Source organism: Schistocerca americana, chromosome 11 (genome assembly GCF_021461395.2).
Source record: "Schistocerca americana isolate TAMUIC-IGC-003095 chromosome 11, iqSchAmer2.1, whole genome shotgun sequence".
Classification (NCBI taxonomy): domain Eukaryota; kingdom Metazoa; phylum Arthropoda; class Insecta; order Orthoptera; family Acrididae; genus Schistocerca; species Schistocerca americana.
Window position 1 is genome coordinate 188,098,904 of NC_060129.1, and position 27,089 is coordinate 188,125,992.

General features: G+C 44.6%; 1 protein-coding gene across 1 annotated transcript in view; it reads right to left on the reverse strand.

The window, feature by feature from the left end:
- The window catches only part of LOC124553815 (6-phosphogluconate dehydrogenase, decarboxylating), a 137,679-nt gene extending 118,120 nt beyond the window's left edge, over positions 1-19,559 (reverse strand). Inside the window, exon 1 of the mRNA XM_047127799.1 lies at positions 19,314-19,559. Within this exon, the coding sequence (XP_046983755.1) occupies positions 19,314-19,324 (11 nt within the window). The 5' untranslated portion in view covers positions 19,325-19,559. The remainder of the gene's footprint in view (positions 1-19,313) is intronic.
- Between the last annotated feature and the right edge of the window lie 7,530 nt (positions 19,560-27,089).

Here is a 27,089-nt window from a genome sequence, read left to right on the forward strand (position 1 = left end):
TGCTGCACGAGAGACATTCGCTAACGATATAGTGCACAGGATTGATGACGGCGATACGCATGTGGGCAGCATTTGGTTTACTGACGAAGCTTATTTTTACCTGGACGGCTTCGTCAATAAACAGAACTGGCGCATATGGGGAACCGAAAAGCCCCATGTTGCAGTCCCATCGCCCCTGCATCCTCAAAAAGTACTGGTCTGGGCCGCCATTTCTTCCAAAGGAATCATTGGCCCATTTTTCAGATCAGAAACGAATACTGCATCACGCTATCTGGACATTCTTCGTGAATTTGTGGCGGTACAAACTGTCTTAGACGACACTGCGAACACCTCATGGTTTATGCAAGATGGTGCCCGGCCACATCGCACGGCCGACGTCTTTAATTTCCTGAATGAATATTTCGATGATCGTGTGATTGCTTTGGGCTATCCGAAACATACAGGAGGCGGCGTGGATTGGCCTCCCTATTCGCCAGACATGAACCCCTGTGACTTCTTTCTGTGGGGACACTTGAAAGACCAGGTGTACCACCAGAAACAATTCAACAGCTGAAGCAGTACATCTTATCTGCATGTGAAGCCATTCCGCCAGACACGTTGTCAAAGGTTTCGGGTAATTTCATTCAGAGACTACGCCATATTATTGCTACGCATGCTGGGTATGTGGAAAATATCGTACTGTAGAGTTTCCCAGACCGCAGCGCCATCTGTTGTTGACAATTGTAACTACTGTAATTTCGAAAGTTTGTCTGCCTGAAAATGTACTGTTGTCCCAAGCATACTGCAACAAACGGTGTATTTCTATCGCTGCTCGTTCAGTTTTTATTACCGTTTCAAATATACCGGTCATTTTTGAAACACCCTGTATCTTGTCTAAACCATATCGTAATTAGTTTTGCTCATCTTATGACTGACCGCCCCTAGTAGCCGAGTGGTCCGCGCGACGGAATGTCATACCTAACGGCCCGGGTTCGATTCCCAGCTGGATCGGAGATTTTCTCCGCTCGGGGACTTGGTGTTGCGTTGTCCTTATCATCATCACTTCATCATCATCGATACGTAAGTCGCCGAAGTGGCGTCAACTCTAAAGACTTGCACCAGGCGAACGGTCTACCCGACGGGAGACCCTAGCCACAAGGCATTTCCATTTTATGGCTTTATTGTATGGTAAATGACAGTAACATACGCATACTATCTAAGAGGGCTGATCAGATTGTCACCAAATCGTTTATATAGATTAGAGATAGTATGGGCGTATAAAACTTCCTTGTGAAACGCCAGATATCGCTTCTGTTTCACTCTGTGACTTTCAGTCAATTACTACCAACTGTGACATATCTGACAGGACGGGTCGCACAAATCAGGCGATATTCGATAGGCAAGCGATCCTATTAGAAGCCGCTTAAGAAAGGTGCCGAAAACCTTCCGGATCTGCAGAAACATGGAGTTAACTTGAGACACCCTGTCAACCGCACTCATTAAGGGGCGTACGTACGTATGGAGAAATTGTTCAAAAAGTTACATTTTACGGTTATTATCTGTTAATAATATTTGATCTCTCCTGAATAATTTGATGAGTCATTTGTTGTCGATTAATTCCAATTGGAAGTGCAGTTTTTATTATTTCAAAGCTAACACTGCAAGCGTAAAAAAAGGTAGTTCTGCACTGACTTCCTTAAGTATTTCCATCTCCGGAACTATTCAATCTAGACAGCTGTGGTTTTCAGATATTTATTCATTCAATTCTTGTTAAGATTGGATGCAGTGTGTAAACAGAAATGGCGGTATTGCACATGCAGTTTGTGGAGACTGAATGGCAAAGGAAGACATGGGGGGGAGCTTTTTTTTTATTTTATTTTATTTTTTTTTTTTTTGGGTAGGGTTTAAGGGCGCTCAACTGCTGAGGTCATTAGCGCCCAGTCACTGGTGTTAGAGCACATGGAATCTGCTAAAACTCAAGGGGATGGGGGGACATCAGAAGGACCTGACAAAGATGCAGATAAAATAAGTAAAAAGGTTAAATGTCTTTGGACAAGCCAGTTAAAGTTATAAAACGCAGAATACGAGCAGCTGCTCGAGCGTCATCAGCTAAAACATCCGGTAAAGTAGATGGCAGGGACAGGATAACACGAAATTGACTAAAACGGGGACACGACAATAAAACATGGCGCACTGTTAATGCCTGACAACAAGGGCACTGCGGGGCTGGGTCACCGGAGAGCAGGTAGCGGTGGATAGACCGGCAATGCCCAATCCGCAACCTGGTCAGAAGGACCTCCTCGCGCCGAGATGGTCGGGAGGATGTTGTCCAAGCAGATGACGGGACACAATGGGAGGCTGGCCGAGGCAGGACTGCAGCCTTGGCTGCAGCATCCGCAGCCTCATTCCCAGGCACTCCTACATGTCCGGGAACCCACAGAAAGCTGACAGAACCACCATTATCAGCGAAAGAATGGAGGGACTGCTGTATCCGTTGAATCAAGGGATGGACCGGATTGGGAGCTCCAAGGCTCTGAAGAGCACTGAGTGAGTCAGAGTAGAGTACATATGATGAATGGTGGTGGCGGCGGGCATACTGAACGGCCTGATGGAGAGCAAAAAGCTCGGCCGTAAAGCTGGAACATTGGTCGAGGAGCCGGTATTTAAAGGTGGCGGCCCCGACGACAAAGGCACAGCCGACACCATCGTCAGTTTTGGAGCCATCGGTGTAAATAAAGGTGTGACCGGCAAGTCGAGCACGAAGTTCGACAAACCGTGAGCAATACACTGCAGCCGGAGTACCCTCCTTCGGGAGTGAGCTGAGGTCGAGATAAATATGAACCGGAGCCTGGAGCCAAGGTGGTGTCGGGCTCTCACCCTCTCTGAAGGTGGTAGGGAGGGCAAAATCCAATTGTCGAAGCAGGCGACGAAAGCGGACTCCGGGGGGCAGCAGGGCAGAGACATACAACTCGTACTGACGGTCGAGAGAATCGGCGAAGAAGGACTTTTAAGAGGGGTGGTCGGGCATAGACAACAGCCGGCAGGCATACCGACACAGCAGTACGTCGCGCTGGTAGGTCAATGGTAATTCGGCAGCTTCAGCATCAAGACTCTCGACAGGACTAGTGTAGAAGGCTCCGGTCGCAAGACGTATCCCCCGATGGTGGATGGAGTTGAGCCGGCATAAGAGGGATGGCCGAGCGGCCGAGTAGACTAAGCTCCCATAATCCAACTTCGATTGGACTATGGACCGATACAAGCGAAGCAGGACAGTGCGATCCGCTCCCCAAGATAAACCGCTAAGAACTCTTAGGACATTAAGGGAACGTGTACAACGGGCCGCCAAATAAGAGACATGTGGAGACCAACACAGTTTCCTGTCCAACGTGAGCCCTAGAAACTTAGTTGTGTCCATGAATGGGAGAACAACGGGACCGAGATGTAAGGATGGCGGAAGGAACGCTTTATATCGCCAAAAGTTGATACATACCGTCTTCTCTTCAGAGAACCGGAAGCCATTTGCCACGCTCGAAGAGTAGAGGCTGTCTAGACAACGCTGAAGGCAGCGCTCCAGGAGGCATGTTCTCTGGGCACTGCAGTAGATCGCGAAGTCATCGACAAAGAGAGAGCCTGAGACATTAGGTGGAATGCAATCCATAATTGGATTGATCGCGATGGCAAAAAGGGCTACACTCAAGACGGAGCCCTGAGGCACTCCGTTCTCCTGGAGGAAGACGTCGGACAATACGGAACACACACGTACCCTAAACTTTCGTTCCGTTAAAAAGGAATCAATAAAAAGGGGCAGGCGACCGCGTAGGCCCCACCTGTGCATAGTGCGGAGGATACCTCCTCTCCAACAGGTATCATAAGCCTTCTCCAAGTCGAAGAACACGGCTACCGTTTGGCGCCTTCGCAAAAAGTTGTTCATGATGAATGTCGACAAGGTCACAAGGTGGTCAACAGCGGAGCGGCGGCGACGAAAGCCGCATTGGACATTAGTAAGTAGTCGTCGAGATTCAAGAATCCAGACTAACCGAGCATTAACCATGCGCTCCATCACCTTACAGACACAGCTTGTAAGAGAAATGGGGCGGTAACTAGAAGGAAGGTGTCTGCTTTTGTCCGCCGGAGAAAGGTGTGCCAGCATCTGAACGTAAATGGCATCTGGGCCCGGAGCAGAGGACCGGGACAGTGCTAGCGCACGTTCGAGTTCCCGCATAGTAAAGGGGGCATTATAAGTATCCAGATTCAGCGAGTGGAAGGAAGGTCGCCAAGCCTCTTCTGCCTCTTTCCTGGGAAGGAAGGCAGGATGGTAATGGGTGGAGCTTGAAACCTCCGCGAAAAAGCGGCCAAAGGCGTTGGAGACAGCCACAGGATCAACAAGGACCTCATTACCTGAGGTCAGGCCAGGTACTGAGGAGTGGGCCTTAATGCCCGACAGCCGGCGCAGGCTACCCCAAACGACGGAAGAGGGAGTAAAACTGTTAAAGGAGCTGGTGAAAGAGGCCCAACAAGCTTTTTTGCTGTCTTTGATGACTCTACGGCTTTGCGCTCGGAGTCGTTTGTATTCAATACAATTCGCCAACGTAGGACGGTGGCGAAAGGTGCGTAAAGCACGTCGTCGAGCACGGATAGCGTCCCTACAAGCCTCGTTCCACCAGGGGACGGAAACGCGACGTGAAGAAGAAGTAGTACGAGGAATGGAACGTTCGGCAGCATTGATGATAATAGCCGTGAGGTATTCGACCTGACTGTCACAACTGGGAAAATCGTGGTCCGGAAAGGTCGCCAGGGAGGAGTAAAGTCCCCAGTCAGCTTTCAGTATGTTCCAGCTCGAAGGACGTGGGGATGGGGTGTGGTGCAGGAGACGAACGACACAGGGGAAGTGGTCGCTCGAATAGGTGTCACAAAGGACATACCACTCGAACCGACGGGCAAGAGTGGTAGAACAGATCGAGAGATCCAAGTTGGAGTAGGTATGAGTAGAGTCCGAGAGGAAAGTCGGGGCGCCGGTATTGAGGCAGACAAGATTGAGATGGTTGAAGACATCCGCCAAGAGTGAGCCTCTTGGACAGGATGCAGGAGAGCCCCAAAGGGGATGATGGGCATTGAAGTCGCCAAACAATAAGAACGGCGGGGGAAGCTGAACGATCAGGTGCATCATGTCAGCCCGACTAACAGCAGATGACGGTGGAGTGTAGATGGTACAAACTGAAAAAGTAAAAGCAGAAAGAGTAATGCGGACAGCTATTGCTTGGAGTGGGGTGGTCAATGGGATGGGATGGTAATAGACATCGTCCCGAACGAGCAACATGACCCCACCATGAGCTGGGATACCGTCCACAGGGGTGAGGTCATACCGCTCCGAGGTATAGTGGGAAAAGGCAATACGGTCAGTCGGGCACAACTTGGTTTCCTGGAGACCAAGGACGAGCGGACAGCGCAGGCGGAGGAGCAGTTGTAATTCCTCCCGATTAGATCGAATACCTCTTATGTTCCAATGAAACAACGCCATCGCTAGTCAAAAGGTTGGGGGAACGAGACGGGGGAAGAGCTGGTCACCTTGACGGCCGCAGAGGGCCAGGTTGCGAGGGAACTACGCTACAACCGACGGGAGGCGGATCCGGTTCCATCGACTCGTCGCCAGCTGCGGCCGCTGTCCCTGGTTGTGTAGGAGGGGCCGCATCATTTGCCGACTAAAGGCTGGCGGAGCGCCTGGCAGCAGAGCGTCCCGGCGAAACTGAGGACGCCCGGGAGCAGCGACTCACGGATGGAGCGTCAGACGAAACGCGCCGGGGTGGAGAGGGGGATAGAGACTTCTTCTTGGAGGCCTTCTTGGAAGGCCGAGGAGGCACAGGGATGGTGGGCTGGACCCGAAGAAGGTCCTCACGCGCGGGGTCCGTTTTGGAACGCCGGACCTCGGAAGCTGGGGTCCGGAACGTTGCCCCGATGGACGCCTGAGAAGAGGATCGCTTCTCAGGTGGCGTGGGGGGGGGGGAGGAGGAGGAGGAGGAGGAAGGGTGGCCCCTGGGGCAGAGGGGGTGGGGGCCACGGGGGAGGAGGATTTGGAAGGGAGGGATTTGGGAGGCGGAGGCAGAGCCCCCTGATGGGCGGAGGAGGCGGAGGGGGGACAGGATAGGGGTGAGGATACCGCGGAAGGAGTGGACACAACTGAGGCGAACGAAGTGGTCAATGACACGGGATGGAGGCGGTCGTACTTCTTCCGGGCCTCAGAATAAGAGAGCCGATCCAAAGTTTTGATTTCTTGTATCTTCTTCTCCTTCTGATATGCGGGGCAGTCTGAGGATCTAGGCGAGTGGACGCCAGGACAATTAACGCACCGAGGTGGTGGGGTGCATGTATGTTCCTCACGAAGAGGACGTCCACAATCGCCACAAAGGGGCTCAGCCTCACACTGTGACGACATGTGCCCAAAGCGCAAACACCTAAAACAGCGCATAGGAGGCGGGACGTAAGGTCGCACGTCACGCCGGTAGCACATCACCTTCACCTTCTCCGGGAGAACGTCCCCCTCGAAGGCGAGGATAAAGACCCCGGTGCCGATGCGACGGCCTTTGGGGCCGCGCTGGACTCGCCGGACGAAATGCACACCTCGGCGCTCCAGGTTGGCCCTGAGCTCCTCATCAGATTGTAGCAGGAGGTCACGATGAAAAATAACCCCCTGCGTCCTATTTAGTGCCAGATGTGGGACAATGGATACTGGGATGTCCCCTAGGCGGTCGCACGCCTGGAGCGCCGCCGACTGTGTGGCGGAGGTGGTCTTTATAAGAACGGACCCTGAACGCATCTTACTGAGAGCCTCGATTTCCCCGAAGACGTCCTCAATGTGCTGAACAAAGAACATGGGCTTGGAGGTGGCGAACATCCCCCCATCGGTTCGAGAACAGACCAAATAGCGGGGGAAGTACTTCGCCCCAAGCCGGCGGGCCTGTCCCTCCTCCCATGGAGTGGCCAAGGGGGAAAGGGCAGGAGAACCAGAACTAGAAATGGTACCTTTTCTTTTGAAAGACTCGGCCGCAGAGCGACCTGATACATGTTGACGTTTCATCTGCGAAACGTCCGCCCCGATACCACCCACTCCGACCAGGGGCTCTCCCCACGGGTGCCACCCAGCCGCAGCAAGGGCCACCTGGCAGGATGACCATTGCCGGGAGTCCCGATGCCCCAAGGAGACGGGCATCTACTCCCTGGCCGACGTGGGGAGGGTGCAGCTCAGGTATCGGCAGTACGATCCCTGTGTTGTCAGGGGGCTACAACCTAGAGGGTACATGACGACCCCACCACAACGGGCTGGCTACCGTGCTGGATTTCTGGTGCCATGGAAAGTCCATCATGATCGCTGGTGCAGATGGAGATGCACTATGGGCGTAACTTGGGCAACCTATCACGCGTTGAGGCCCAATTTGAGGAATAGTGGGTATGGTTACAACGCCAGTGCAATGCTGAGTGCCAAGGTCTTAGTGCACTTAGGACCAGTGGTACACCATGTAAGGTGTCCTTCCCCAAAAGGCTCGTACTTCTGTAGAATTTTGAAAAATGGAGGTCAAACCCCAAGGGGGACCATCACATGGAAGGCCGAAACGGTTGAAACTCCTTTTAGTCGCCTCGTACGACAGGCAGGAATACCGCGGGCCTATTCTAATCCCCGGACCCGCAGGGGGGATGGGGGGGGAGGGGGGGGGGGGGAACTATTAATTCCAGCAATATTATGAAATGGCAATAAGAAACGATACAAATGACCTACAAGGGATGAACAGAGCAGTGTGGGCTACCTTCGTCAACAAATTATCCACTTACGATACAGTTATACATGGTCCTTTACCCACCTAGTGCTGATTCATGGTGCAAGTACCGCGAAGCTCAGGCAGCGGGTACAGAGGATCGATTTAGGAGCAAAAATAGAATCAGCTCATTTTGACCTCCATTCCAAATGTCTATTGCCGAACGCAAAACCCAAATAAGTCTTTCAATAATGTCATTTGGACCTGCACACCAAAAAATGTCTTTGTAGGAATGAAAACTATGCTTGGGAGTCTGTGACGCTGTGATAATGTTTACTGATTACAATAAGAGTTAGGGTACTAGAGCAACTTGGTATCACTCCAGGAGCCAACACACTGCAAACCTTCCACCGAATAGATCGATTTACGGTCATGAAAGCCCAGCGTGTAGCACAGGAAATGACTGAAGAAGCAAGAGGCACAAAAAGAAAGAAGCTTTTAGGTTTGCAGGTTGATCAAGAACAGGATCCAGATAATGCTGATTATGGGCCCGGCTGTTTCTAGGAGCTGACATGCTTCCTACATGAGTGAGTATCCAATGAGACGTTTAACCTTTTTTCCTGAAAAAGACTTATTTTTAATATTTAACTTTATCTCAGGAACTATTTAAACTGTGTTATCTCTTAGTATGCTGCTGCTACTACTGAACCACCAAAACATTTCTACCTGTATTGGTTTTTCACTTACAGAAGAAGAAGAACAAAAAAGTGAACATAAATTTTTAAAAATCATAAATAACTAATAATTTGTTTTATATTATAATCCTGGTTCAGTAATCAGAAAAGGAGTGAGACTACACTTCCTGTCAAAGGTTCTGAGACAATGGGTCATCAATAATGCAAATTTAACACTATAGGTATAGGATGTACGTACTCCCCTTAAGCACGTCCCGTGAATAAAAAGCCACTTCTGTTTCGAAGAAGATTTTTTCTGCTAACCATATACAGATCGTATTCTTCCAGATACTGCATAATAATGTAAAATTCTGCTGCACACTGGTATCAGTGATATGGGTCTATAACTCAGCTGATTAAATCTGTTTCCTTTGCTGTGTAATCTGCGACCTGTGCAACTTTCCAGTCCTTAGCTATGGATCTTTCACTACTGTTTAGACCACACACTGTGCTGTATTAAATGCATCTGAAGGTTAGAAAATGTTGAAACTTGGAAAGACATTGATTATGTTCTTTTGTGATTAATGGTCTGTGCTGTGAAAGAATTTAGTACAGCTCGATAACGCAGACCGGCAGTGCTGTGGCAACTGCAGGACGAAACCGCTGTTTTATGCTCCAGCTCTTCACAGACATTTGAGTGTTGGCACGCACGGTCTTAGCTGAGCAATCGACTAAGATGAATCGCGAGGGTTTACAAGCTTTTTGCATTCTTTATCAATGACAATAGTGCTAGGGAATCCAATGGGTTCATATGACCAATCAAAACATAACCACTAGATATCACAATTTTCAGGTCAACGAAGCGTCCGATTCCACCAGTCTCTTTTGGCCCATGAAGTAAGTGTGTTGTGGAGTGTGACGTCATTACGGTGCGGAGTTTGAGTTGGTTGTGTGTGTGTGTGTGTGTGTGTGTGTGTGTGTGTGTGTGTGTGTGTGTGTGTGAGATGGCCAGCCGAAATTTGTTGGTCGTAAGTAACTTTTTTTGGGTCTACTTTTATTGAGTTGTAATGTTTAGAGTATTTATTGTGTATTGAATGTGTTTTAATTTACCTAGAGATGTTTAAGTTTTTAATTTTTGAGGCGTTTTGGTTTTGTTTTTCGTAGATGTAAGTGTTTATTTTTTCATATCAGTAGTTATAGTTTACCTATATAGGTCAAGGGAAATGACTGATACCAATTTTCGTATTTTTATATGTAGGTATAGGTGTTTTGGTACCGTTAGCTGTGTTCAAGGGAAATGTCTGATTCCAATTTCCGTAGTATTTGCTGTAGGCATTGGTGCCTTGGCATCGTCAGCTGCTGTTTACCTATATAGGTCAAGGGAAGTGTCCGATTCCTGTAGATTTTGTGATTTTTTTTGTTCGTCACCTTAGGTGTTTTGGGATCATGTTGTGTTTTTTACTGTTATATTTAGCTTGTTCCTCCTTAAAACACCCAATTTCCCGCAGCTGTCCCATTAGTTTGATTGTATTTTTGGAGGGAGATGTTATTGTCTTATTTACATGTATTTAGGTGTTTGTTGCAGTGTGTATGTAGCGATATCATAGGCGCCATATTGGAGACGCTTAAAATAGCCATTTCCGCCAGATGACGTCATGGGTCAAAGCAGACGGGTGGAATCCGACACTTCCGTATTCCCCAATTTTGTAATACTTTAATATTGATTGTGCAAGTTGTCAATAGAAAAGTCTTTCATTGGTGGTCTAAGAAAGGTTGGAAACCACTGCATTAGATGCTTTCTGGCTGCTGCCTGAAGACCTAAGATGCAACAAGACTTTTCTAAAATTATTACTGAACATCTAGTGCCACATTTGACGAGCTACATTTTTGGATGCAAAACTATCTACAAGAGCAGTATGTACCACGCACTGACAAACAGCGTAGAATTTTGTTTCAAAAGACTGTCACCGAACCTTAATAAAATACATAATTAGATAACAAATGCGGGGCTGTGGAAGCATGCACAGATAGGGCATAGACAATACCACCTACAGGAAAATTAGAGACCTCTAGAGAAAAGAGAAACAACTGTATGGATAGCAAGAGCTCAGACTGTATGCCACTACGATGCAAAGAAGGGAAAGCTGAAAGGTTGAAGGCATGTATACAAGGGCTATACAAGGGGAATGAACGTCAAGACAGAGGAAAGAAGGAGAAAATGAAGGTGACATGTCAGATATAACACTGCAAGATGAAACACTGATAGATCTAAGTCAACAAAAAGCATCTAAAATGACAAAACTCCCTTCAGCATTACTGAAGTCCTTGGGAAAGTCATACATGACATATTTCCATCTGACATACAGTATACTATATATTGGGGTCAAAGGAGGTGTCAGTTCCCACCGGTCAGTTTTGACCCAAGACAAAGGTGGTGGTGTGTGTGACGTCATGACGGCGCAGAGTTTTGTTTATGAGTTGGTTGTGTATGTTGATGTCTTGTTGCTGTTGGTGGTGTCCTCTGGTGGTGTCTGTATGGTCTGAGGGTTATGTGGTGTATTGGGTTCATTTGAGCGTTGTCCGTCGCAGTGTGAAGTAATTTGTATTGCCTGTGATTCAAGAACTGAAATTGGTTTCAGTGAGTTATCAATTTTTGTTTTGTTTATGTGACCGCAGTGTCAATCGGTGTTATTTGTTTGCTGTTTGTCATGCGGTAAGGTGTTTATTTTGTGGCTTCTTGTTCTTTTTTTTAGGTATGGATATGGCAGTGAAATTTAACAATTTGCATTTGCATGCTGAGATAGGAGAGACATGATGTCCCTGACGAAATTTTTGCAGGTGTTTGAACCGCTGGCTGAAATAATCAAGTGCAGTGTCTGTAAAGAGAATATGCGGTAGCCGAGTGTTCCGGTTTCTCTGACCAGGGACTGGTATATGTGGCTGTGGCGAAAGGATAACCTTTGGCATTCCATCAGACACGGTTCCTGGTTCGAGAAGTCTAGGTTGCCCATGAGAAAGATTGTTTAGATGACTTATTATTTTTGTTATAGATCCTCCTCCAGTTTTTGCGTGCATGAGACTGGTGCGAGTGGAAGGACGGTTTTAGATTGGTTTTCTTTTTGTAGGGAAGTGTAGCTGGCTGGTGTGGCCGAGCGGCTCTAGGTGATACAGTCTGGAACCACACGACTGCTACAGTCCCAGGTTTGAATTCTGCCTTGGGCATGGATGTGTGTGATGTCCTTAGGTTAGTTAGGTTTAAGTAGTTCTAAGTTCTAGGGGACTGATGACCTCAGATGTTAAGCCCCATAGTGCTCAGAGTCATTTGAACCATTTTCAGGGACGTTTGTTCAGAATACGTGAAGTATAGGGGAAGTTGGGTGGGCCGGAGTTGGTGGTCAAGATAGATTAATCACAATTTGGGAAGAGAAAATATGGGATGGATAAGTCTCCAGTAGGTTTATGGGTGTGGGGGGACTTTATTTCAAGGGGGGGCAGGGGCAGGATGCAGATGGTGTTTTCAGAGTTTTGGAGGAGTGTACAAAGAGGGAATTGGTGGGGTTAGTTGAAGAGTATATAGAGAGGGGAGTACTGTAGTGTCGGAAGGTTTTTCGTCGTATAAGGAGTTGGGGACAAGGGGTTATCATCATTTAGCTGTAAATCATAGTTTTAGAGTTAAAGAATTACGAAACTGGGGCGTGTACTAATACAATAGAGGGGTTTTGGGTGGCGGTTAAATCAGTCATAGGCAGGGGGAAGAGGCACTCTTCTAACCTGCAAACTCATTTAGATGAGTATTGCTGGGGGGGAGAGCATCCCTGGGAAGTACTGCATTTTTTATGGCTGTTAGTAAAATGTATAATAGCCCAAGGGTGGTTAGTTCAGGGGGGTTTTCTATGTGGCAAGGGGGGTGGGTGGAGCAGGTTGTTGGTAATGTTTGTGAATTTAGATGGGTTGGGGGGGGGGGGGGTTACGATTATGTTACAGAGGATCTGTTTTGTTGCAGTTGTTTTTCAGTTGTAGTGTGAAATTGAGTTTCGTTTATTTTCTGGTTTTTATTCATTGGCAGATTTTTGTTTTTGAGGCGAGGGTGAAGTTTGAGGGAGGGGGGAAGGGTTGGGGTTGGTAAGTGGTGGGTGGGTTGGGAATTGTTTTTGGTTTGTGTGTGTGTGTGTGTGTGTGTGTGTGTGTGTGTGTGTGTGTGTGTGTGTGTGTGGAGAGAGAGATACTGGGGTGGCTGACCTAGTGTGTTTGCAATTTGTGAAGTTTTATGGGATTTTTCCATGTGTTGTTGGTTCAGTGTTATTTATCGCAGGTGTAAATGATGTTTTGGTATCGTCACCTGGGGTTGTTTTATGTGACTTAAGGGAAGTATCCAATTCCAATTTTTGTAGTCGATGCGTTTTGGTATCTTGAGCTGTTATTGACCTACATAGGTCTAGGGAAGTGTCCAATTCCAATGTGTCGTAGCAGCTCCCTGTGCTTTTGGTATTGACAGTTGTAGTTGATCTATATAGGTCAAAGGAAGTGTCCGATTCCAATGTATGTTGTCGTAGGTGTTTTGGTATCGTTAGTTGTAGTTGACCTATATATAAGTCAAGGGAAGTGTCCGATTCCAATTTTTGTTGTTTTTGGTGGTATCAATAGCTGCAGTCTGATTATAATTTTTGGGCGTTGTTGGTTTTTATCTTGCGGTATCAACTATTTCAGTTGAGCTATGTAGGTGAAGGGAAGTGACAGACTCCTGTGGTTATTGTGAGTGTAGCGGAACGTGGGAATTTTGTGTTGTTTTTCTGTCATTTTGTGTGGTTTGGGATCGTGGTGTGTGGTTTTATATGTTTATATTTAGTTATTCCGCATCCAAAACACCCCAATTTCATGCACTGATCCCATTAGTTTGATTATATTTTTGGAGGGAGATGCGTTTGTTGTTTTTGTATGTATTTTTGTGTTTATGTAATGACATCATAGGCACCATATTGGAGACCTTGAGAATGGTCGTTTCCACCATACTGGTGACATCATGGGTCAAAGCAGACAGGTGGAATGGGACACTTTAATCCCATTTTTAGACAGACAAAATACCTACACACGGCAAGAAGATTCTAATAATCCCAATTCCAAAGAAGGCAGCTGCTGATAAATGTGAATATTATTGAACTATCAGTTTGGTAAGCCATGGTTGCAAAGTACTGACAAGAACACAGAAGAAAGGAAAAACTGGTAGAAGCCAACCTCAGGGAAGGTCAGTTTGGGCTCCACACAAAATGTAGGAACATGTAAGGCGATACTTACACTACAACTGGTCTTAGACTACAGCATGAAGAAAGGCAAACCTACATCTACAGATTTTGTAGAAAGGTTTTGAGTGAACACCACTCTTTGAAATTTTGAAGATAGGAAGAATATAATACAGGGGCTGAAAGGTTATTCTACTGTACATTCAATCATCCGTGAAGGAAAACAGAAATACGAAAAACAAATTACATTTCAGGGAATAAAATGAAAGCTTTGGGAGTTCCTAATGATATTGCATTTGGGGAATCTGGAAGTTAAGAATCAACCAGAAACTTATGAGAATATCTAACATTACAGAAGATTTAATTCATACAAATTGACTAAATGTTCTGAAATATCTTTGGGTTAAGTTTTTAAAAGCCTACATTCTTCAGTTGACTCAAAATGAAGCACAAGGCATAGGAGTTTAATGTACAAATCCTGTACAGACAAGTCCTTTAAAGCTATAGTGTTAGTTCACAAATTACTACATTCAGGCCACCACCAAACAGTATCATATGCTCATCCCAGAGAAAAGCAAATTGCCCTTTATGAACCTTCCTTGGCCAATGGACAGAAATGTGATCCCTATTATGCACGGACCACTTAACTGGCAGCAACTGGAAACTAAGGAGTTGATGACACATATATGGGAGATCCCGAAAGCGACCGTGATAGAATTTCAGAGATTGCTCGTAGCGACATTTTCCAAGTATTCTGGTACAAGAGACTCAGTTTTGAGATAGTCATACCCATGCACAGATGCAAGAGTTGCCATCACTGCCAGAACAGCTCAGCATAGTCTTGTTGTGATGCTCTTTCATTGCATTCAATGGATCCACACATGAATTGCCTACTAACAAGCTCTCCTACAGTAAAGCTATCCTTACTGCTGTGTACCATTGTTAGGGTCGACTGAAACGTTCGATCCCACCTGTCGGCTTTGAGCCGTGACGTAAGGCTGTTGTGGTGTGTGACACCACGATGGCGCGGAATTTAGTTTGTGAGAGTGGCGTGTTTGTAGGTGTCGTTTTGATGTGATCGGTGGTGCTCTCTGGTGGTGTGCTAGGTGATGTTTTTGGTTTAGTTTGCGAGTGTGGCGTCGTGTGTGAATTTTGGTAAATTGCTTTTTTATGTCTTTGGTAGGTATGGATATGACTGTCAGGATCAACAGTTTTCGGTTGTCGGCTATGATGGGGGACAGTGCGTTGTCTCTAATAAAATTTCTTCAACTATTCGGATTTTGTCGTGAAGTGTTCAGTCTGTTGTGAAGAAATGAGGCCTATTTAAAGTTCCAGCGTCTCGGACCGGGGGCGGATGTATGTAGAGATGTCGTAAGGATAACAGGTCAAGGGAAGTGTTCGATCCCAAAGTGTGGCTGTCAATGTCAGTATTGGTATCGGGAGACGTTTTTGAGCTATATAGGTCAAGGGAAGTGTCCGATTCCAGATGATATTGTGTTTAGTGGTATTTGGGGAGTTTTGTGAAGTCATTTTTTTTCGTCGTTTTGTGTGGTTTTGTATGGGGGTGGGTGTCTAAATTTGTTTATATTTAGTTTGTCCCCACCCAAAAACCCCCCATTTCCCGCGATGTCCCATTAGTGTCATTAGGCTTCTTGTGGAACGGGTGGGTGTTTGTTTTTCGATGTATTTTCATCCTCATAATGTGTACGAAACGACTTTATACGCGCCATATTAGAATCGTGGTTTATGGTCGTTTTGGCCATATTTGTTACGTCGTGGGTCAAAGCAGACAGGCGGGATCTGACGCTTCCGTATTTCTCGCTGTTAACGTACAGACTGAGCACAAAGTCCATTACCCCCTATGTATTACATAGGTGTTAATGAATGATTGTTTCTTATTGTTGCAGATGGTGATATACATCTTAATCCCAGTTGATCGGCCTACTTGCACCATGCAGGAACAGATCGTAATAACCATATGAGCTCACAAACAACTCTATACAGGAAAATCAATGAGATAATTCTGCAATTTCACTGTAGGGTTTCAGAAGCCTTCCCGACAAAAAACAACAGTTTCATAGAGGGAGAAAAGGCTCTTTGCAGCTGGTTGCACAATAGATAAGCCACACTCAGGACAACCAGAAACACGACTGGAAATGTGTGTCGAGGCTGCAGCATTTGTTAAAGGTTTGCCACAAATGTCCAATCAAAAGAATTTTGCGTTCCATGTTTGACATTACAAAAACACATGAAGAATGATTTGGAAGTTATGGGATTCAAATCTTCGACTGTGGACAAATTGAGTGATAATGACATGCAAAAGCATTGCTAGGCCTGTGGGTGAATGCTGTGCGTATCTCACCACATTAGGTGATTGGCTTATTGCACATCCACCAGATCAGGAACTGCTCGGTCATGTACAGTTCCGGCAGGATGAAGCAGTGCCCCATTACGTTGCTGCCATTAGAGAATATCTCAAGGAGATATTTCCTGATAAATGGTTTGGATGTGCTTCTGACCATTTGCCTGCATCTTTTGAGTTGGCTACACCGAAGTCACGACTTGTCACCTCATGACAATTCATTATGGGGATTCATTACACATAAAGTTAGTGCCGCACATTACAAGACAGTTGACAAACTTAGGGATGCTATTTACATGTATTTGCTGCCATCTCACTGCCAATATTGACATTTTCTCATTGTTCATGGTGTACAATTATACTCTGTTATAAATACACACATAAATACATATGAACATTTTGGAATAAACAATAAAGAAGTCACGCCACGTCAAAGTTGTCCACTACCATGATCCCACATTAATACAATGCGACATCTAGGAATATGTGGACACACCATAGGGACACACTTTGTAATCACTTTACCAACACTAACACAAAAATAAATCTGAGACAGACCTGAGCATTACTGAGTTTGAGCTTGAGGGAAAAGTGTGATTACTGTTGTCAACAGTACATACCGTGGATGAATGGAACAAGTTGTTTCCAAACAAGATACAAAGGACACACTCAACATTTGCATTTTTGTGCAGATATTTCCACTGCAATACCAGTAAAAGGATGAATGAGGATAAGAAATCAAAAGAAATACAATTACTCTATAACAAGCCACCAGAGACCATGGGTCAATCATATCAAAATACTCAGAAAATGACGCTGGCCAGCCAATAAAATGTTCTCCTATCACCATAAATTGTTTTAAAAACTGAAATGGAAACCATACATCCATATCTCTCTCTCTCTCTCTCTCTCTCTCTCTCTCTCTCTCTCTCACACACACACGCACACACACACACACACACACACACACACACACACAAACAAAACCACGAAAGGTAGGTCTATGGCAGATGATCATTAATTAGTCAACAGTTCAATAGTGATAGAGGGAGATCATTAACATGGTGAAGATGCGAGCCTCAAGATGCAACCAATGTCACCAGCAACTCAAATACATTAGAAAAACAAAAACCAAGAGAACCTCCAGGAAAACCGAGGGTTTTCAGACTGGGATTTTCTTGTTATCGTCAAACATATTAAAAACAGGAAAATATTAGACCATATTAGGAATGTACAGTTGTGTGTGTGTGTGTGTGTGTGTGTGTGTGTGTGTGTGTGTGTGTGTGTGTGTGTTTCACACATTTGTTGGCTTTGCCAACTCATCACCAAAACACCTTCCAAACCAACACAGATTTCGGGAGATGCTACAGACTACCATTGGAACCTGCATGGTTGTGGTATATGCCAACATGAAATATTGTTCCTCTCAAAGGATCACCATCTACACTAAATCTTTGTAGGTTTGGGGGGGGGGGGGGGGGGGAACACACATGAGAACTAAATGACTTATTACAGGAAAAAACACACACGAGTAAAATCTAAAACTGAAACATAAAAATAAATAACTGTAAATGTCATCTATGTAACCTAGGACTTAATACTTGACAGAATATACTGATAGTTTGTCTAGTTTGCTAAACCTCAAAGTTATCAATTGACTGTTGAAGAGAGAGCCCACACAGGTTTTACAATTTGTACACATTATGTAAACCAAGTAAAAAGCATATACCCTCTCCAGCTTAAATTATGATTAGAACTCACCACTGAGTTACAGACAACACAGCAAACATATGATATTAAATATCAACAGCACACAGTGAGGACAATTTCTGGAACATACACTGAAACATCCTCATGCCACCTTGCTTAAATTGCTAACAAGCACACAGTACATATAATTGTTTTATACCAATTATCATTAACTGCTGATCATAATTCAGGAACACCACCAGACTTTAATACTCTAGCAGAAGCAGAAAAGCAATCTAGGGTATTCATATATCTTTGCATACGAAAAGGATAACAAATTATGGAGCCCAATAATCCCCACATTCCATATGAATTGCTGTGATTAAATTTACATGTACCAGCAGGTAAAAAAGTTTTTCCTGTGTTGTGCTTGGACCCCCCCACTTCACTTTCTATTTGCTTTTGTCCATTCCTGAGCATGCAGATGTCCAATGGATATTTTATATGTCCATTCTTATGTGTTTGACAAGCTAATGTGGTGTCATTTCCTGAGCGAAAAGTGTTATTGCATTAGTGGCTGGCATGCATATTAATAAAAATTTTCCAATGATGTCAGCAAGATTATGTCGAAGGTGGTCATTGTGAAACTAAATAAAAATACCAGGGGGTCTTCACTGCAAAGGAGTTCCCTATACACCAATGACAAATCACTCCCTACGAAGTTTGCTAAAGTCACATAATGAATCACTCCTTGAATTTCTCGAATTTTATTCAGTGTATAAGCAAATAATACAAAATAGTTGTCAGAGTATCCGATATACAATTTCTGAATTTACTTTGCAGTTTTTGTTTTTATGACACGAAGTGTGTTAACAGTGGAAATAAATATGGTGCGAATGTAAACATCAGGATACATAAGTTAATCTATTACCACAACCTGTGTGTGGCACATTCGCTGGCTTCAACCCTCAAACAAATCATCACTCCACTCTGACCTAGACCTTGGACTACACTACAGATATCACTACTACAAAGATTTCTGGGGGCCCAATGTCACAGTTCTGCACGATAGTCTTCCAGGTTAACAATTATTCGGGATGAAATGTTTGAATGTACCGATTACGGTAGTTTCGATATACAATAGTAGTACTTTAAGAGCGAAAAATAGTACACTAATAACGTCATAAAGAGCTACCGTGCGTTATTAGTATGTCCCCACTCTTCCCACGGACCACACCCCAGGCTTTTCACAGGTGATTTACGATTCATGCACAAAATATGCCTCAAAATACTCGGAAAAGTAGTTGTCAACCAATGCGACGTATCTGAGTTTATTTCAACGATTTATTTAATCATCAAGGAAATGTAAGTTGCTTAATTTCTATTTGCAACAAAACATACTGCACTAAACAATTGCCCGGCGATATGGCAGCATTTTAATCTGCGGACAAAAGGGCGTAAATCTGCAGTTTCTTACTGGTTCGTTTTGTGCTGAATCATCTGGGAACGGCAGGTTATAACCTCTAAAAGCAGGTTAGAGGACGAACGGTTATCCGAACGTCCCACTAAAATGTTACGAATCTATTGAGTCACTTCCTCATTGCACGTAACACGACTTTTTACTTACTTTTCACTCATTGTTTTCCGTGCGAAGGTAGTTGTCTGGAGATACAGGTGCTGGAACAAGCGGAATTTCGAGACAAGCGTGGGCGTCCACGTCTCGGCGGCGCAGTGAGAGTGCAACTACGGCGGGTGGCGATATTAACGACTTATATCAGGCGCACAGAATCACTCGCCTATTGCATAACGGCACTCTAACACGTCGGCAACGTCACGAACCGGTCACTCGGCCGCCATGAAGCACACGTGTGACGTAGACGGCGCTCGCCAAAGATGATGGCACGCGAAGCACCCGAACCTGCCAATCATTGCACTTCTGCTGAAACTGACTGCGCGGAAAGAATGAATTTGCTTTCCGCGCGACATCCATTGTCTCTCGTACTTTTAACCAAGACATTTTAGACAGTAAGTGCCAATTAGTTTGATATTACACACTGAAGCCATGCAGAGGAGGATCTACCACTATGATAAGCATAAGGATTCTACTATTATTTCTTCTGCAAACGATGCCACGTATCAGCGAAATAATTCAGTATACCACCATATGATGACAGCAGTGCCACAATTTATTTCCATTTTGATATTTGTTACTAAGTCGGAAACATGTGAAATAATGATCGTTTTAAGCTGCGAGTTTATGAACTCCCATTTAGATAATTAAGTTATGTGATAAAATGTATTTGCTATTGGAGTCCTAATACAAATTATTTTCATAGCTACAAGAGCTAATGACTACATAACCTACATACTGGAACAAACGTAACACAGGAGTAATTGTTATTCTTAATAATCTGTCGATGTTTGGAGGGCTCAGATTATTAGATCTGCACCGATAATCATAATTTGAACACACGATTGAAGGCATTTTATGGTACAATAAACGTCTGCTTTATAGAATACCATTGCCAAACGAGTATTTTAATTCGTTGGTGTCCCGCAGTTGCAGCTAAATGTGTGGAGGTTTCCGTTGGCTTTAAGTCAAATGTCAGAGTTGGTAATCCCTTCCTCTTACATTGTCATCCACCACTGGGATTTCCTCAACCTCATTACTAACTCGACTCTTAATTGGCTGCAATGAAGAGAGACTCTTAATCGGTTGGTTACTAAATAGATCTCTACCACAGTCTAATACATAGTGTGGAGAAGAGAATGCAACGTACCAAGTACAAAAAACTATTATGATGCTTACATAACAGTTACTAATGTTTCGAGGCGTCGCATCTGATTTTGTCTGTTAAGGCAGATCGCCAATGATTAAGAAGCAACGCTTTCAAAGCTGTGTTAGGGCAGTTTGCCAAGGTCCGGACGAAATTACGCCAACGTATAATGTCTCCGCAGATAAGTGAAACGAGATCCGCGGATATGGAAATTATGAAAACCATTATACTTAAACCACGCGTATAAACCATTTTAACTCATTCGGTAATCCAGAGCGGTGACGTCAGGGTTGCGCCTGGTCCGTATGTTCGTCTGCTGAAATTGCACCTCGTAATTCACGTTCTATTGCTATTCACATTTAATTCCTCAAGGACGTAGAAGCTAATAACGACACATTTTGATACGACATAGCTCGTCACATTCCTGTACGGTTGGCAAGTGACAGTTTTCTGTCGCTTCATTACTGAAACCTATTTGGTGAATTTTTATGTGATACATTTCTGCAAGATTGTAAAGTCTAAAGAAATATTGCATACTGTCACATCTATGTAAAACATGTTTTGATCAAATGTACGTTAGTTCATCATATTATTAAAAAAATGAGAAAGTGTTAACTTATCAATTAACAGGCGATGAAACGTGTACTTGTAAATACAGGGTGTCCCAGCGGGACTGGGCAATATTCAAAATATGACAGGAACGATCATTCGTAGGGAAAACATCTTTAAACATGGGCTCTAAACTGCATAACTTCGTCATCCTCAATACCGTGAATTTTACCGGGCCAAATATCTACGAAATAAGTATAAAACGAAAAAACTACAAACAACGAAACTCGTATAACTTGAAGGGGGAAACTAGATGGCGCTATGGTTGGTCCGCTAGATGGCACTGCCATAGGTCAAACGGTATCAACTGCGCTTTTTTAAAAATAGGAACCCCCATTTTTTATTAGATATTCGTGTAGTACGTAAAGAAATATGAGTGTTTTATTGGACCACTTTTTTCGATTTGCGATAGATGGCGCTTTAATAGTCACAAACGTATAAGTACGTGGTATCACGTAACATTCCGACAGTGCGGACGGTATTTGCTTCGTGATACATTACCCGTGTTAAAATGGACCGTTTATCAATTGCGGAAAAGCTCGATATCGTGTTGATGTATGGCTATTGTGATCAAAATGCCCAACGGGCGTGTGCTATGTATGCTGCTCGGTGATCTGGACGACATCATCCAAGTATCCGGACCGTCCGCCGGATAGTTGCGTTATTTAAGGAAACAGGAAGTGTTCAGCCACGTGTGAAACGTCAACCACGACCTGCAACAAATGATGATGCCCAAGCAGGTGTTTTAGCTGCTGTCGCGGCTGATCCGCACATCAGTAGCAGACAAACTGCGCCAGAATCGGGAATCTCAAAAACGTCGGTGTTGAGAATGCTACATCAACATCGATTGCCCCCGTACCATATTTCTATGCACCAGGAATTGCATGGCGACGACTTTGAACGTCGTGTACAGTTCTGCCACTGGGCACAAGAAAAATTACGGTACGATGACAGATTTTTTGCGCTCGTTCTATTTAGCGACGAAGCGTCATTCACCAACAGGGGTAACGTAAACCGGCATTATATGCACTATTGGGCAACGGGAAACGCACGATTGCTGCGACAAGTGAAACATCAGCGACCTTGGCGGGTTAATGTATGGTGCGACATTATGGGAGGATGGATAATTGGCCCCCATTTTATCGGTGACAATCAAAATGGTGCAATGTATGCTGATTTCCTACGTAATGTTCTACCGATGTTACTACAAGATGTCTCACTGCATGACAGAATGGCGATGTACTTCCAACATCATGGCTGTCCGGCACATAGCTCGCGTGCGGTTGAAGCGGCATTGAATAGCGTATTTCATGACAGGTGGATTGATCGTCAAAGCACCATACCGTGGCCCACACGTTCAACGGATCTGACGTCCCCGGATTTCTTTCTGTGGGGAAAGTTGAAGGATATTTGCTATCGTGATCCACCGACAACCCCTGACAACACGCGTCAGCGCATTGTCAATGTATGTGCGAGCAATACGGAAGGCGAACTACTCGCTGTTGAGAGGAATGTCGTTACAAGTATTGTCAAATGCACTGAGGTTGACGGACATCATTTTGAGCATTTATTGCATTAATGTGGTATTTACAGGTAATCACGCTGTAACAGCATGCGTTCTCAGAAATGATAAGTTCACAAAGGTACATGTATCACATTGGAACAACCGAAATAAAATGTTCAAACATACCTACGTTCTGTATTTTAATTTATAAAACTTACCTGTTACCAACTGCTCGTCTAAAATTGTGAGACATATGTTTGTGACTATTACAGCGCCATCTACCACAAAGCGAAAAAAGTAGTCCAAATAAAACATTCATATTTATTTACGTACTACACGAATATGTAATAAAAAATGGGCGTTCCTATTTAAAAAACACAGTTGACATCCGTTTGACCTATGGCAGGGCCATCTAGCGGGCCAACCATAGAACTATCTGGTCCCCCCTTCAAGCAAGATAAGTTTCGTTCATTGCAGTTTTTTCGTTTGACGCTTATTTCGTGAGATATACGGCCCGGTCACGATCTATGGACCACCCTGTATCTCTCTTCTACTGCCAGTTCCCTGCTTTCCATCTTTTTATAGGTGATAGCGTGCACCAAAACAAGATAAAGCTGAGCTCTTAAAATCACACCCTGAGAGCTGCGAGTTCTTGTTCATCTTCCATACCGTAAAACTCATCTCTTATACTGAAGAAGTGCTCGTAGTTCTTAGCTATGCATTTTATAGCGGATGTTTACTAGACTTTTGTACTCCGAATGATCGTTCCTGTCGTATTTCTGAATGTTCACTGGCTCCTGGGACACCCTGGACATGAGAATAATCTTACGAGTCATTGATTTTACACTGAACATTATTTTTGTCATAAGTCAAAGACCTCAGGCGACTTGGGAGAGATTGGATAATCTTGAGAAGAGCTTGTAAGATGAACACCGGCAAAGGTAAAAGTAAGTGATCGAGTAATGGTCGAAATTAATGAGGCGACGCACAAGATTGTAGATTAGAAAACGAGACACTAAAACAAGTAGCTAAATTTTGTAATTTAGTCGAGAAAATAACTGATAGCGGATTAAGCAGGGAAGATATAAAATGCAGGTTGGCAATATCAAGGAAAACATTCCTGAAAAAGAGGAATTTGTTAGGATTTAATATAAACTTAAATGTCAGAAATTCCTTTCTGAAGGTATTTGCGTGTAGGAAGTGCATTGTGGTTGATACGCTACTCAGACAAGGAGAGAATAAAATCTTTTGAAATGGGAAGCTACAGGGCAACTCTCAGACTTAGATTGGGAGATTGAATAACTAAACAGGAGGTATTGAATGGAAGAAAGAAAAAATTACATTTGGGGCACGAGGCACAACTTGACTAGAAGAAGACATCGGTTGACAGGACATACACTACTGGCCATTAAAATTGCTACACCAAGAAGAAATGCAGATGATAAACGAGTATTCATTGGACAAATATATTATACTAGAACTGACATGTGATTACATTTTCATGCAATTTGGGTGCATAGATTCTGATAAGTCAGTACCCAGGACAACCAGCTCTGGCCGTAATAACGGTCTCGATACGCCTGGGCATTGAGTCAAACAGAGCTCGGATGGCGTGTACAGGTACAGCTGCCCATGCAGCTTCAACACGATACCACAGTTCATCGAGAGTAGTAACTGGCGTATTGCGACGAGCCAGTTGCTCGGCCACCGTTGACCAGACGTTTTCAATTGGTCAGAGATCTGGAGAATGTGCTGGCCAGGGCAGCAGTTGAATATTTTCTGTATCCAGAAAGGCCCGTACAGGACCTGCAACATGCGGTCGTGCATTATCCTGCTGAAATGTAGGGTCTCGCAGGGATCGAATGAAGGGTGGAGCCACACATCTCAAATGTAACGTCCACTGTTCAAAGTGCCGTCAGTTCGAACAAGAGGTGACCGAGACGTGTAACCAATGGCACCACATACCATTACACAGGGTGATAAGCCAGTATGGCGATGACGAATACACGCTTCCAATGTGCGTTCACCGCGATGTCGCCAAACACGGATGCGACCATCGCGATGCTGTAAACAGTACCTGGATTCATCCGAAAAAATGACTTTTGCCATTCGTGCACCCAGGTTCGTCTTCGAGTACACCATCGCAGGCGCTCCTGCCTCTGATGCAGCGTCAAGGCTAACCGCAGCCACGGTCTCCGAGCTGACAGTCCGTGCTGCTGCAAACGTCGTCGAACTGTTCGTGCAGATGGTTGTTGTCTTGCAAACGTCCCCATCTGTTGACTCAGGGATCGAGACGTGGCTGCACGATCCGTTACAGCCGTGCGGATAAGATGCCTGTCATCTCGACTGCTAGTGATACGAGGCCGTTGGGATCCAGCACGGCGTTCCGTATTACCCTCCTGAGCCCACCGATTGCATATTCTGCTAACAGTGATTGGATCTCGACCAACGCGAGCAGCAATGTCGCGATACGATAAACCGCAATCGCGATAGGCTCCAATTCGACCTTTATCAAAGTCGGAAACGTGATGGTACGCATTTCTCCTCCTTACACGAGGCATCACAACAACGTTTCACCAGGCAACGGCGGTCAACTGCTGTATGAGAAATCGGTTGGAAACTTTCCTCGTGTCAGCGCGTTGTAGGTGTCGCCACCGGCGCCAACCTTGTGTGAATGCTCTGAAAGTCTAATCATTTCCATAGCACAGCATCTTCTTCCTGTAGGTTAAATTTCGCGTCTGTAGCAGGTCATCTTCGTGGTGTAGCAATTTTAATGGCCAGTAGTGTAATTCCCGGAACAATATCACTTCCTACACGGTTATCAGCATCGTTTCCTCAATACGCATTTCTCACACACGACATTTTCAGTGCCATAGGTGTACATAACTTTCGAAAAGTTTTTGTTTCAGTGCCATATAAAAACAAAAGAAATTATGTTCGCACATTGTGTCTAGTGTGGTTTGCTCATAGATCGAATATTTATTCTCTTATGGTATGTCCACAGGATGCTTTTATCGTAGTGTGCAATCGCAGACACACGGGAATCAGAGGGCATGCACAAAAATTTGTGGAAAGAAAGCATGGGCGTTCTCGTGTCCAAACGTTGCCTGATTGCGCAAGCAGTCTGCTGTGAATATCCTTCTTAGCTTGGGAGCTTGTGCTGCGTTTAATGTGACGAAAAGGCGACGGAAAGAGAAAATGGAAAAGCGACTGTAAGTAAGGAAGTATGCAGGTAATTTTTTTCCACCGTGTACAAACTCTATGGATTGACCGATGAGAGAATGTTGTTGTTGTTGTCTTCAGTCCTGAGACTGGTTTGATGCAGCTCTCCACGCTACTCTATCCTGTGCAAGCTTCTTCATCTCCCAGTACCTACTGCAGCCTACATCCTTCTGAATCTACTTTCTGTATTCATCTCTTGGTCTCCCTCTACGGTTTTTACCCTCCATGCTGCCTTCCAGTACTAAATTGGCGATCCCTTGATGCCTCAGAACATGTCCTACCAACCGGTCCCTTCTTCTGGTCAAGTTGTGCCACAATCTTCTCTTCTCCCCAATCCTATTCAACACCTCCTCATTAGTTATGTGATCTACGCATCTAATCTTCAGCATTCTTCTGTAGCACCACATTTCGAAAGCTTCTATTCTCTTCTTGTCTAAACTATTTATCGTCCATGTTTCACTTCCATACATGGCTACACTCCATACAAATGCTTTCAGAAATGACTTCCTGACACTTAAATCTATACTCGATGTTAACAAATTTCTCTTCTTAAGAAACGCTTTCCTTGCCATTGCCAGTCTACATTTTATATCCTCTCTACTTCGACCATCATCAGTTATTTTGCTTCCCAAATAGCAAAACTCCTTTACTACCTTAAGTGTCCCATTTCCCAATCTAATTTCCCCAACATCACCCGACTTAATTCGACTACATCCCATTATCCTCGTTTTGCTTTTGTTGATGTTCATCTTATATCCTCCCTTCAAGACGCTATCCATTCCATTCAACTGCTCTTCCAAGTCCTTTGCTGTCTCTGGCAGAATTACAATGTCATCGGCGAACCTCAAAGTTTTTATTTCTTCTCCATGGATTTTAATACCTACTCAGAATTTTTCTTTTATTTCCTTTACTGCTTGCTCAATATACAAATTGAATAACATCGGGGAGAGGCTACAACCCTGTCTCACTCCCTTCCCAACAACTGCTTCCTTTTCATGTCCCTCGACTCTTATAACTGCCATCTGGTTTCTGTACAAATTGTAAATAGCCTTTCGCTCCCTGTATTTTACCCCTGCCACCTTTAGAATTTGGAAGAGAGTATTCCAGTCAACATTGTCAAAACCTTTCTCTAAGTCTACAAATGCTAGAAACGTAGGTTTGCCTTTCCTTAATCTTTCTTCTAAGATAAGTCGTAAGGTCAGTATTGCCTCACGTGTTCCAACATTTCTACGGAATCCAAACTGATCTTCCCCGAGGTCGGCTTCTACCAGTTTTTCCATTCGTCTGTAAA